The sequence below is a fragment of the Octodon degus genome, unplaced genomic scaffold (genome assembly GCF_000260255.1).
Source record: "Octodon degus isolate 3935 unplaced genomic scaffold, OctDeg1.0 scaffold00200, whole genome shotgun sequence".
Classification (NCBI taxonomy): domain Eukaryota; kingdom Metazoa; phylum Chordata; class Mammalia; order Rodentia; family Octodontidae; genus Octodon; species Octodon degus.
The window spans coordinates 297,639-311,754 of record NW_004524776.1 but is presented as its reverse complement, the minus strand read 5'-3'; the positions used below and the strand labels follow the sequence as shown (position 1 = coordinate 311,754).

General features: G+C 43.6%; 1 protein-coding gene across 5 annotated transcripts in view; it reads left to right on the top strand.

Moving 5' to 3' along the window:
- Positions 1-14,116, top strand: part of Tmc5 (transmembrane channel like 5) — a 96,507-nt gene that overhangs the window by 38,405 nt on the left and 43,986 nt on the right. For 3 of the 5 annotated variants that reach the window (XM_023704677.1, XM_023704678.1, XM_023704676.1), the window contains exons 5-8: positions 4,861-4,950; positions 10,371-10,470; positions 12,619-12,706; positions 13,473-13,721. In XM_023704677.1, coding sequence (XP_023560445.1) covers positions 4,861-4,950; positions 10,371-10,470; positions 12,619-12,706; positions 13,473-13,721 — 527 coding nt within the window. Of the gene's footprint in view, positions 1-4,860; positions 4,951-7,524; positions 7,874-10,370; positions 10,471-12,618; positions 12,707-13,472; positions 13,722-14,116 lie in introns of those variants that run through there. The other 2 variants (XM_023704679.1, XM_023704680.1) reach the window with 2 other exon arrangements.

Sequence of the window (14,116 nt, the reverse complement as noted above, 5' to 3'; positions counted from 1 at the left end):
GGCATGTGGTGCTGGGGGATCGAACCGCGGTCCCTGATGCTTTGCTAAGCTTGTTCTAAGTAGGTGCTTTAGACCACTGAGCCATCTCTCCAGCCCTAAACCTGTCATTTTAAACCGTGTTAAATAACATATTCTTTCATCTATATCTATATCTATATCTATACCTATATCTCTATCTATCTATCTATCTATCTATCTATCTAAAAACTCAGGGTGGACAATGAGGTTGGGGTTTCAAAGGAGGATTTCTACTTTTGCTGTCTATAAGTCTTTGTTCACAAGTTAAACAAAAATACATATAAATGCTATCTTGTGTTACTTTAAACTTGCGTAGATAAATCAGAGTAGTACACCAAGACTAAGAAAACTAACAAGGGTCTCTTTACATGTGAAAAGTCACATCATCAGAATCTGTGTGTGTAAAGGCAAAATGCTCAGCTCCACGAGACAAAGGACGTTCTAAATGGTTCTTCCTCCAAGAGGAAAAAGGGACTTGCTGTCTGTGGAGAAGCCAGTTCACTATATAGACAGAGTCAAATCCAGGCAGTGTTAGGTGAACATAGGGCCTGTGGGGGTCGGAAGAGGCAGGAGGGTCAACCAAGAAAAACACCTAAGACACATGCGCCAGTGGCGCAGACTGAAGACTGGTCAGCCAGGAGGGTGGATAAGAAGGGCTTTCTGAAACTGGACCTCATTATGAAGTTCAGGCTGTCCTTGAAATCACTATACAGCCAAGACTGGCTTCAAACTCATGATGGTCTTCCTGCCTGAGCCTTCAGGAGGTGGGATTATAGGTGGGTGACACCATGCTCAGTTTGAGAAAGGGGTTGAACAAGTCAGAGAGGAGGGGATGGGATGTCTCTCTATGTACTTTCTCCTTGGCTTATACTGATAAGCTTATCAGATGTCAAAAATACACAAGTTTAAAAATGCATCACATACACTAACCTCAGAGTATCCTGGCTTAGGAAAACAGTGCACTGTCAAGTTTCAGTTATTTGCCTGGCTGACTAGGAACTGCTGCTACCCAGAACCATGTGTGAGGAACATGTAGCACGTTGCTGCTCTGGAAATTTTCAAACTTCAATTTGTTTTTGTGGTGCTGGAGATGGAATCTTCATGCATGCCAGGCAAGTGCTGTACTGTTGCGGCCTGCAGAAACACCAAAACAACATCTTGGATATGGAGGCAGCAAACAGCTTTATTTTACACCTGTGGCCCTAGCTGGGATCATTCCCCCCAACAAAGCCAGGTGTCCAGTGCTTGTGAGCTGGTGCTTTTATATGCTGCATAAGCAGGAGATACAAAGGTGAGACAGAACAGCCTGGCAGTTCTCTGATTAGCCCGCAGGGTGGAATCATTGGTTCCAAGGCCAGATTAAAGGCCATCAGTTACAAGACCAAGTTAATGGTCGTGGAGCTTATTACTATCAGGGATCCTGTACATTGGGTTACACTCTCATGATTACAGGGGTCAAGAAAGTAATTACAGAGCTACAAAGCATTTATAGACCTAGGCAACTTCAAAAGGAACCAAGATCTAAAAGGAACAATTTCTCTTGCAGTTTTTCCCTTTCATTGCTACTAAGCTACATACTTCCCAAAATTCAAATTTTGGAAGTGTAAGAGCCAGTGAGATAGATTAGTAGACTAAGCACCTGTTTTGGCAAGCACAGGGACCAGGGTTTGATCCCCAGTCCCACATGCCCCCCTAGCTCTGCCCCCAGGGTGCTCTGAGCCAGCGAATGAGTCTGGGCATGGTGATGCACACCTGTAATCCCAGGTCTGGGGAGGCTGAAAACAGGAGGGTCACTACAAGTCTGAACTGCCTAGTGAGACCCTATACTACATACATAAATGAAAGAAAAAAATGGAAGTGTAGTTCATATTGAATGCACATTACTTTCCCACCATCATAAAGTAGAAAAACTGTAAGTCAGTCTATCATAATGAAAAACTCTGATTGTTAAACATTTGCATGCAAACTATTAATTTGGGAGCCCAAATGTCAGTTATTCAGCCCAAGAATATCCTGAACCTTTATCCTTGCATTCTCAGTAGAAGGCAATAGCAAACCCAAGGGTGGGGAAAGGGATTGTTCTAGAAAGGCCAGAAAACAATATTACTCTTTTTATATAAAGCACAGATATGTATAGAGTTCATAAATAGAACTGTGAAGACTCTTTTGGGAGCTGATAATGAAAAAATTGGTAAATTTACCTGCCCTACCCTAGTGTAAATTGCATGAATAATAACAGATAGGCTTTAGGTTTTTTCTATGCTGAGATTGCTGGGCATTTTACTGTCATTATCTCAGTCTTACAACTACCTTCCAGGTAGGCTCTGCTGCTTCGCCTTAGCAGATGGTACAACTGAGGTTCAAAAAGAAGTGTGCTGGGCTGAGAGATAGCTTGGTGATCTAAGCATCTGCCTGCTCAATCCCCAGTATGGCATGCCATGCTGGCCCTAGAACCCTGGGTGCGCTGTGCCAGCCCCAAAACCAGGCATGTGACACACACTTGTAATCCCAGCACTGGGGAGTCTAAGATAGGAGGATCACTACAAGACTGAGCTGCATAGTAAGACACTGTACCAAATAAATAAGTAAATAAAATATGTTTTTTTTAATTTTTTAAAGAAATGTGCCTAAGGTCAGCTGCTAATTTGACAGAACCAAGATTGGGGTCCAGCCTGTGTGATCCAAAGCCTGACCTTTCATTTACCCTGCATTATTGCTGAGTAAAATCAGGACAAATGCAAGCAGAGTCCTTACTACCCATCTCTTTAGAACATTAGAAATTACTTTAAAAAAAAAACCCAACAGGTGGTTGTGGTGGCACACAGCTCTAATACCAGCACTTGGGAGGCTGAGGCAGGAGGATTGTTGTGAGTTTGTGGTCAACTCAGCTACAAAGTGAGTTCAAGGGCAGCCTGAACTGCATAGTGAGACCCTGTCTCAAAATTAAAAGAATATGTCTTCCTCTGTGAGCTCCTTTGTAGAACAGATGCTATAAACCTTAATAGTCACTTATCTGGGGCCGGGAATATAGCTCAGCAACACAGTGCCTGCATGGCAAGTGCAAGATCATGAGTTTGATTCCCAGTACCAATGCCATCACAAAAAAAGCAGTCACTTATCACCAGACAGTTCCCTCCATTCTGACAAGTTGTCAGATTCCTAGAAGAACCTACACTCATCTGTGCATCCCCCAAAGCTCTAGATGACTTCCAGTATGCAGTGTGTGGTCCATATTAGATGTATGAGAAAAGTTAATTGTCTTCCTAGCCTGCATGCATGTTGTATTTGGTTAGTTCATGCTGCCCGGATGCTGCATTACAAGCAACTCCCAAAACCCTGACTCATACCATAAGAAAGCATTTATTCCTCACTCACACATCTGCAGGATTAGTTGGGTTTCAGGCGCGTTGGGCTGAGTTTGGCTGTGCTTAGCACCAAGTCTTGGGTTCTGTTTAGGTCTAGTTTCCTTCTTGGAGCAGTGAGCTATCTGGGGCATAAGTTGGAGGAAGGTAAAGTAGCAAGCAGAAACTCTCAATGGCTTTAATAGCTTTGAGCTGGCACACTGCTCCCTGCTGCCATTACATCGGTAAAAGCAAGTCCTGTCACAAAGTGCAACAGTAATAAAGGTGGGGGGAGGTGTAATATTTCCTGAATAACAATCTCCCACAATAGTTATTATAGGAATTAAAAATTGACTGCATTCCAATATTATTTAATCATTATATAATATATATACATATATGTATTCAATTTTCTGATTGAATTCCTCAACAATCCTATATGAAAGTCATGTTAATATCCCTATTTTAAATCCTCAGAGATGTTAAGTAACATGCATAGGGACAAACAGGGCTGGGAGTAATGCCCAAGCAAGAAATTCCAGAACCTTCTGTTACTTAATTTTACTTGCTAGGCCCATCAAAATGTGCTTAATTTTCTCTGTTGAAGAGTTTCCCTCTAATGTTTTCCATGGATTGAATAAAAGCATATTGACATATGAGATTGTCATGTAGATGCTTAGAATGGGCTTGCCCCTGAAGCAATCATGCTGTATGATGACACTTTATTCATGTGTCATCATAAAATCCTAGAGCTGGAAGGAATCTTGGTTATTCATCTACACAAGTACTCTTTTTTTTTTTTAAATCTTTTTTTTTAATTTTGTATTTATTTGTTTGTTTATTTATTGATTTTGTGTTTGTGTGGCCAGCTCAGCCCACCAGGGGGCGGGGCGGGCTGGCATGTGGTGCTGGGGGATTTACGCAGTCCCTGTGCTCTGCTTAGCTTAGCTTGTTCTAAGTAGGTGCTTTAGACCACTGAGCCATCTCACCAGCCCTACACAAGTACTCTTCAAATTCTGAATTTAACTCATTTTGAAGTTGTAAAATGAACTTTTAAAACTGAAATAGAGCCTTTCAAGAATAATTAAGATGAAAATTAAAAAGAAAGTGACATAGTGTAAGCATGTATCAAAGTGAAGTTTCTGTAGTCAGAGTATTATTTTGTGAAACTTATTTTTTATTTTTATTTACTTATTTATTTTGAAACTTATTTTTTAAGTTACATAGAGATAGTTGTGCCCTGTATCTCAGTTTAAGAATTATTTTAATCATAACTTACAGTCCAATGAAACCCATTGATCCAGGTTGATAATATTTAATGACTTTTTTAATTTTTGTTTTATTTTCTGCCTGAGGTCTTAATCTGGATCTGTCAGAACGTCAAAGACAAGCTCTTGGTGTTGATAACCATTGCTAATCATTGTTAGCACACAATAATCATTATGTGCTCAGGAGTATCTAGGATCATGAGACTGATTTGAAGCATCTCTCTTCATTCCAGTGAACCCTGCTTTTATGGGTGAAAATGGCTCTCTCGGTGCTAATGGGAACCTGCTGTCATCTGAATGTGATTGGCACGGATCACCCCAAGGTAAGGGCTAATGTACTGTGATCCCGAAATCGGCCCAGTGAAGAAACATATTCAAGGAAACCCAGATACTACCATATCCTCTGGCATCTGGTGTTGTATTGGATGCATCATTTGTTTAATTTATCATAATGGAGTCTTGTCTCTTTCTTTCCCCTCCTTCCTTACCTTCCTCTCTCCCTTCTTCCCTAACTTCTTTCCTTCCTTCCTCCCTTGTGCTGGTGAATGGATCCAGGGCCTTGAACATGGTCAACACTTTCTCTTACCCCTGATATATACCTCAATCCTTCGAGTTTTACTTCAAGCATGAAGTTTTTCTCTTCTAGATAGCAAGGTGTCCTCATTAGGAATCTGGTTGCAAATGACAGAAACTCAATTCAAATAAACATTAGCCCCAGGGTATTTATTAGTTCATTTTGTGGGAAGGGCATGGGAGAAAGTTAAAGAACCTAAAGTAAACTGCTTCTAGTTCCTCATACAGTAACTTGCATGTGGTAGGGATTTTGAGACGTATTTGCTGGATTAAATTGTTGGGTGAATTAGAGAAATCAAGGCCTCAGACTCTCAAGGGCTCATTACTACTTGGACTTGCTTGGGTTTTGTCCATTTCTCAGCTCTGCTTGACTCAACTTCTCTGTAAACTCAGCCTTCTCTATCTGGATCAGAATCAGGCCAGGAGCCCCACATAGAATCTGCTCAGGTGGTCTTCCTGCTTGAAAGGCCTTCCATTGACCCCAGTCTATCAATGCCAGGGAAAGACTCTGGCCAGCATGTTGAAAGAATATACACTTGAACCACTGTAGTGGACAAGATTGGCTTTAACAGGGAGAGGGAATGGCTTTAACCTTCATAGGACCACCCTAGCCAGCCAGCATGAGGTTTGAGATCAGAGTTCCCCAAAAGCAGAAAGAAGTAATGAAATAGAGGACTTGAATATCTTTGCTGTTTTGTCTTGCATTGATTTTTATTTCCAAACCACGTACAACTAATTGATGGATAGTTTCATGATAAAATGTCACTTTAATGGATTATGTCACCCTCATACATAGTGGGCACTGGTAAATATTTGTTTATAATTGAATGAAGGAGACATTAGTGACTTATTTCAGGAAGGGGACACAGTGAAGTGCTTAATCTACCTTCTGACCTGGGTTTCACTCCCTAACTTTACTACTTGCTGATTCTGTGACCCTAGGAAAATTACTTTGTGGAGCCTGTGTTTTAGTATAAAGTGGGTTGAGGACAGTACCTACTTCATAGGGTGATTGTGAGAAGTGAATGTATATTCTAAGGAGTTTGGTCTGCAGTCAAGGTAGTTGTTACTGTTAACTGTTGCAAGCGGAGTTCTTGAGTTCTATCTCAAGTTGCAGGAAAACTGAGTCAACAGTAGTCAGGAGCTCAGGAAAAGACAGGAAATTTTATTAGTACCAGCAGACTCCAGAGAAATAATCTCCCAAGTCGAGGCATTGGTTACAGTGAGTGTGCCTTTTTTATAGGGTAGCAAACAGAAGTTTCAACAATTAGATAAGCTTTAGCTGAAGGCCATGGTACAGTGGGTATCTTGTGTTGAGCATAGTTGTAGCAAAGTTGTTTTAGCACAGTTACAAAAGTTTTAATTTTATAACAGAAGATATGATTTAGCTAAGGACAGATTGGCTGTAGTTCTGTTAAACAAAAGGACTGCAGTTAGGTCAGGATGTCTGGTTTATTAGTTGTGCCATTTAATGGGAATGTGGTGAGTGAAGGGAAGGGCCAGTGCATGTCTCTGCCCCTCATCTTCTCCAACAATTAAATAAACAAGGTGATGTCTAAGTCAGGTTTATTGGGCAGGAATTGTGTGCAGGTGTCTGGAGCCGAAATAGAGCAATACCTTCTCGATATTCAGATTTACTTGTCTCATGTAACCAGAAGAGTGGAGGGAGGAAGTCCAAAATTATAGCAGCCCTCAAGATGCCCTCCGGGGCCGAGGTTCCTGGCATCTTTCTCTTCTTTTAAAGAATTTATCCAGAAGCCACTTGTTTCATTAACTAATGTCTACCCTTAGCTGCAAAGGAAGCTGGGAAAATCTTACCTCAGGATAGTGATTGCATAGAAAATTCAGTTTCTCTAGGAATAGGAGGAAAAAGATGAATGTTAGAAAGGGGCCAGATAACAGAGATGACAGTTGAAACACTATAAACCTCCCTGGATTTATACAAGTTTATAAAATTATAAATTCTAGGGTAGAAGTGTTAAATGAAAAAAACAAAATCTTGCTATCTGACTGTGAGTCATTTAGAAGAATATCTGTCTTCTGTTTCTAGAATCCCATTGTCTTCCATAAGGATTCTGTTTCTAATTTCTACCTAGTTACCAGGACAGAATTCTTTACAGGAAAACGCATCTCCTGAGAAGATTCCTCAGGAGACCGCTGTGGGGAAGTTAGGTTGTAGGTTGTGATTTTTGTGGAGCTGGTTGTGGTGATCTCATCCTGGCAATGAAAAACTGTGACCAGAGCAGACCTGTATCATTGTCATCACTTGTCCCCCAGTGGGTCCCAGTGGGACAATGGCAGTGTGACTACCTGTGAGGTCTTCGAAGACCCCACAGGTGGAAAATAAGGCTTCTAGGAGCCTAGAGATGCTGTCAGATGACCGAGTGAATGAAATCATCATAGAAATCGAGAATGTTCCTTCTGGAATCCAAAGCCATCCCTCCTCAACTCAGATTGTTCAAGACAAACCACTAGCAAACTCAGCCTCCTGCGTGGTTTCATCAGCATCTGACATCCATGTGACAGACTCTCTGATTTTCAACCACAGGAATGACAAAAAGTACAGCCAGTTAGAATTCTCAACATCTTTGAATGAATGCATTCCTCAGACCTTTCGTAGCCCAGAATACCTGGGTGTAGACACTGCTTATACCTTCCATGAAACCATTCAAGGTATAAAGCACTGGGGAAGAGTTAGGGCAGAGGCAGAGAAGGCTTGCAGATTGTCCACAGGATCTTTATTGTTGCTGTTTTGTGAGCCACATCCCCAGTCCTTTAAATTATTTTTTAAACTTTGAGATGTCTCATGAAGTCAGTCACTAAGTTGCTGAGACACAATTCACAGTCTTTCTCTGTGGTTACAGATGTGCACTACCACCCATCGCTTGTCCCCAGTGTTCCTTATTTTTAAGACATCAAGGAATGTTGAGGGACTAGTAAAGATGAGTTGGAGGGAGGGCTCAATCGGAGACCTCATGACTAACAAGAGCTTCCCTCGATCCATTATTTCACCCACTTGGTGGCGTAATCTCTCTGTGAATCATCAAAGTTAGATTTATTTATTCTTCACCCTGTATCTTTAGGCAGACGTTTCCATTTGCGTAATGAGAATACTGAGGCTCAAGGAAATTCAGTGGCCTGGCAGATCTGGGATGACACGCAGGTCTGCCTGATTGCCAGGCCCGAGTCCTTACCCATCATACTGTCCTATCTTGGTCCAGTTCTTCCCCACTGAGGTTTCAGGGATCATAGAAAGGACACCTCTTACCAAGAGTTCATCAAGAAATGGGTCTCAGTTGAGATGCCTGGCCTGTCTACTCCCGAGACCAACAAAAATTCTGTTTCTATTTTACTCCTTAGTACTCTGGCCATAAAATCTTCTAACACTCTGTAGCTGCTGGTAGAAAAAAAATCCTCTCACTAAAGCATTTGGTGGGTTCTGCCCCTTGCTGAAAATTGGCCTTGCTGCTCACAGCTACTCTCTCCCTGCACTGCTGTTTTCCTTTTACTTCCCTTCTCCTTTCTTCCTCTCTCTTTACTTGACAAATACTTCTTTTTTTTTTTATACATGTTTAGCATAGGATCTACAAGGTCTTGTTACACAGATCAGACTCCTAGTGATACTCCTGTTTTCAGCCTCCCAGGCTCTGGGTTTACAGGTGCACGCCTCCACACCCAGTCTCAATCACCATTTCAGTGCGCCCCAGGTGCAGGGCCAGCATGGCACACCAGGGATCAAACCTGGTCCCTATTCTCTGCCTAAGCAGACACTTTAATCCACTGATTAAAGCTGGCCCTTACTTGACAAATATTTCTCTCCCTTTTTCCCCTTCACTCCCTGTTTTCCTCCTTTCCCCTCCTTCCCTTTTTCTTTCTCTCTTTGGCAGTACTTGGCATTGAATCCAGGGCCTTAGCAATGAGCTACATCCCCTAGCCTTTTTTTGATTTGGTTTGGTTTTTTAATATTGAGACAGGGTCTCACTAAGTCACTGAAGTTGCCCAGCCTGGGCTCAAACCTGCAGTCCTGCCTCAGCTGACAGGAGAGTACTGAGATTGCAGGTGTGTGTTGCTGTTCCCAGCCAAGAGAAAAATCTCTTGGGTGATTTGGTGGCCCTCTTTTGAGGATTCCTCCTGCTCTTCAACTGTGTTATTGAAATAAACACAGTGTGTCCCTGTGGGAAGTTCTGGTTCAGTAATGTGAGCCAGGGGCCTGTCCCTCAGCCATCGCCAGCCCTTTGCTGCCCTAGCTGGCCCCCCTCAGGGGTGAGAAATTAGCTCCAAGGGTCAGACACAGCCACAACAGCCACAGGAAGAAAGCATCATTGTTTTGTTTTGCTTTGCTTTGCTTTGCTGAGTGTGTGGGAGGAGTGGCATACAGTACTGGGGATGGAACCGAGCCAGGGCCTTGTGCCTTACTAAGCAAGTGCTCTACCACTGGGCTAAACCCTAGGCCTGATTTTGTTGTTGTTATTGTTCTGTTTTGAGAAGGAATAAAGCCTTTTCCAAGATATTTTTCTATATACTATCATCACTTGTAGAATGTTGCTTTTCCTAGATACCCAGAAGAAGGATCTGACCATTGTCTTAGACTCATTAGGACCCTGTGCCTGGGGATGGGCCTGCCCCAAGGAAGCTTGGAGGGAGGTGAGGGTAGATTCAAGCACAGGAAGAATGACTTTGGGGTCGGGGAGAAACAGCCTATGAGTGCCACATTGGAGGAAAATGGGAATGTGAGTTACAGGAGAAGAGGAGGGAGGTGGAAGAGCCCATCATGGCAGTGAGTCAGAGACTAAGAAGTCATGGCCTAGGGTTCAAGGACAGCAGGAAGCAGTGAGAGAAATTAAAATGAGAGAGGAAAGGTAGCCTGGACACGTTGTGCAAGGGACCCTGTTGGCTGTGCTGGAAGGCTCCCCCGCCCCCCGACACACACACATAAGAGAAACACTGAATTACAGTTGAGCAAAAGCTTTGTCCTTTGCTTTGGCTTTGTGCTTTGACACATGTACTGTCTTCATTTTATTTTTATTTGTGATCTTTAGAGTCCTGGGTCCATCTATTCCTCTGTCCTTGTGCTCTCATAAAAAGATGCTCTGACTTCAGAGCCATATTTTTAATGTTATGACTCTGTTAACGATGAAGGAAATAGAACTCCGTTTATTTTCTTTTGCAGGGCAAAAGTTAATTGAATCCCTGATCCCCATGACATCTAGAGACAGAGTTAAAACCATCAGGAACCAGCCAAGGACCATGGAAGAGAAAAGGAAGCTGAGGTACAAACCAAAGATTGTCTTCTCTCTCAGGTTTCACGTGAACCTCAAACCTTTACTTTTACCCTATCTCAAAAAGATAAGGGGCTGGGAGGATAGCTCAGCAGTCTAAGCGCCTGCCTGGCAAGCACAAGGACTAGGGTTGTGATCCCCAGTACTGCATGCTGTGCTGGCACTGGAATGCTGGGTGTGCGGAGTTGGAAAATAAATAAATACAAGAAAATAGAAAGATCCTCCTTAGTGAAGAATTCCAGATAATCTGTGTGGATGCTGGCCTGGGAATTGGTGCTCAACTCCTCTTCCTTGGCTGGCTGCTGGAGGCTGTGCTTGGTGACTTGCTTCCTAAGACACTATAGAAAGACAAAAGGAACTTATGGTGAGTTCTGGCCAATACTCCCACAGCCAGGTATTTGGGTGAAGGTCTCAAAAGGTAAGTCATGTAATGAGGAAGGCTTTGGGAATTTGCTCCTAAAACTCAGAGCCCAAGGCTGACCAAGAAAATCAATGGGCCAGTCCTTCTCCAAAATCCCTGATCAGTACTCCTTGAAACTGTTAAGGTCATTAAACTCAAGAAAAGTCTGAAAAACTATCACAGTATGGAGTATGCTAAAAAAAAAAAAAAAAAAAAAAAGGGCCAGCCAAATAGCTCAGCAGGATTAAAGCACCTGCAAGCAGGTGCAGGGGCATGGGTTCGATCCCCCAGGCCATTAGTGCTGGCCCTGCCCTCAGGGCACGCTGAGAAGGCAATTGAGACTGGGAGTGGTGACACACACCTGTAATCCCAGCTCTTGGGAGGCTGTAAACAGGCAGATCACTACAAGTCTGATCTAGTAGTGAGACCCTGAACACCCTTGTAAACCCTTCCCTAAAATATAGAAAAAAAAAAAAAAAAAGATGTGACACCCTGCCGCAGCCATGCTGTGCCAGCCAATGAGACTGGACATGGTGGCGCAGGCCTGTAATTCCAGCACTGGGGAGGCTGAAAACAGGAGGATTGCTATGAGTCTGAGCTGCATAGCAAGAGCCTGTACCAAATACACAATAAATAAATAAATAAATAAATAAATAAATAAGATGTGACAAGTAAAATAGACAGCCAGCCAGATGCCATGAATAAATGCAGTGAAGGGACCTGGACAGTCTCATAACACAAAATGGACATCAGAAGGAGAACAAGAAAACTCTGAAGAGTGGAGACAAGGAAACAGGGGCACAGTTTGCTGGGGCAGGGTGGGACACTTGAGAGGGGACTTGAAGGAGGGTAGGGTTGGGGTGAGTGAGTGAGGAGGAGGGAAGAGAGCCAGGAAGCAGATGGAACTGGGAGTTGACCAAAGGGTGAGAAGAACAGATACAGTTGTGGCTGTCTCAAAATATCCTTCTGTTTCAAGCTCTGCATGGTCCCTGTGTCACAGAGGAGGGGCTAGAAGGCCTTAATGGGACTGCTCAGCCTCAGTACAACTGGCTTTTGGGGGCTCCCCCATTCTCTAGTGGGGTTCTTGACTGTTCCCTGTAGGGTGTTTAACAGCTTCCTACCTCTATGTTGTCACTGACAGGAGCAACCCCCCTCCACCCTGCTAGCCGGTTCAACCAAAATGCCTCCAGACATTGCCATTTGTCCCCCAGGGGTCAAAGTCATCCCAGGTTGAGAACTGCTAAGGCATGGGGATGACCTCCACCACATCCTCCTTTACATCTTCCTCCTGTTCCTCTGTTTCTTATCTTCCAACCACACTGGCCTCCTTGCCATTCTGTCCCTTCTGGGGCTCTGCACTACTGTCTGTTTTCACTGTGCAATTTTCCCTCATCCTTATACTAGCACCTCCTCTCCCTCAGAGAGGAGGATGCCTTGTAGTAACTCTATTTCACATTGTCCTATGGTCCCCAAGACAGCATTTCCCATCTCTTTACCCCACTGTCTATATAATAGTATAAATCACCTATGAATACTTCACATAGTTTGCTCCTTTTATTACTGTGTTGTCTTTCTCTTCCAACTAGAATGTCAGCCCCACAGGCCAGGGAAAATTGTCCCTTTTGCTTACTACCTGAGAACACAGGTGGCACATGTAGGTGCTTAGTAGCTGTTATTTGGAATGGATGGATGGATGGATGGATGGCAGTGTCTCATTTTTTTCCTGCCTATTCCCCCAGGAACATAATTGACAAAGAGAAAAGTAAGCAGTCCCATCATACCCTCCGGCTCAATTGCTGTGCTCATTGTCTGAGCTCCATTTCTCTGGTAAGTTAGACTCTTTCTTGAAATTTTATTTTTTGATTAACAGGTGATAATTTACACATACTAATACAGTATAGTGTGATAGTTGAACCTATACATACAAGATGTACTGATCTAATCAGGGTAATTAGCATTTACCTATCCTTATTATGTCTTTTGTGTGGGGGAGGGTACTGGGGGTTAAATACAGGATCTCTACACACCCCCAGCCCTTTTGTATTTTTATTATTTTGAGACAAGGTCTCAGTCACTAAGTTGGTCAAACTGGGATTAAGTTTATGAGATCCTCCTGCCTCCACCTCCCAGGGTGCTGGGATTACAGACATGGGACCCCAGAGTATTCCATAGCGTTTTGAGGACCGTCCGTAATGAGTGTACTTGTTTACATTCCCACACTAAGATGAGCCCAGCAAGCAGGCAAAAACAGGGAGTGTGGAGAGTGAAAATGAAAATCTGGGGCTACTTCATATGCAGCCCCATCAGGTCACTGCAGGTGCAGGGACGGAAGAGGCAAGGGAAACTCCAGGAGGACACGGAGCCCTGACAGTGCTGGTGTCACCTTTTTCAACAGCGAACCTGGGAAGGTAACAGCGGAACCTTAGAGGGTGGCTGTGGGAATTAAATGAGCTGTGTGAACAACGGCTCAGGTGCAGGAATACACATGTGATGCCGTAGCAGCCAGCAGCGGTTGTTTTGGGCTATTATGGCCCCTGCCAGGAGGTTCTTACTGAACGAATGCCCAACCACCTCGTCTCCTTTCTAACTTCAGGGTTGTCGGAGATCCAAGAACAGCCTTTCCGAGCTCCTGAGTTCCATCAGCTTGTGGCAGAAGACACTCAAGGTCATCGGAGGCAAGTTTGGAACCAGTGTCCTCTGTTATTTCAACTTCCTGCGGTGGCTCTTGAAGTTCAACATTTTCTCCTTCATCTTGAACTTGAGCTTCATCACAGTGCCCCAGCTCACAGTGGCTGAAAGGAACACGCTGCCATTCACGGGGCTGGAATTTCTCACTGGGGCGGTGAGTTCACCACCTGTGAGGCCCAGGGTCGTCCCTTGGGGTCGCCTACCCAGGCCTCCAGTTTTGCCTGGAGGGTAACAGATGGGGAAAGTGGGTGTGTAAAATATTTTCCTTTCCCAAGTAGCATGTATGTGGCATGGTGAGATTTCTGCCCCAGAGGTAGCCACTGGTAGCAGCTTATCCATACCCTCTCCTTCGCACACTTGGGGGCACACTTTGTATTTCCACAGGCAGCCTTTTCTTGTCTTTTCCTTCAAGAGGTCAGTTATTCAGTACATGTTATCTATGACTTGCTCTCTTTCATCTACTAATAGTGGACATCACCTCATGTTGGAGATCTATGTTTCTTTACTCTTTTGATTTCTACAAAGTACAATGCTTGCTTGGGAAAATTT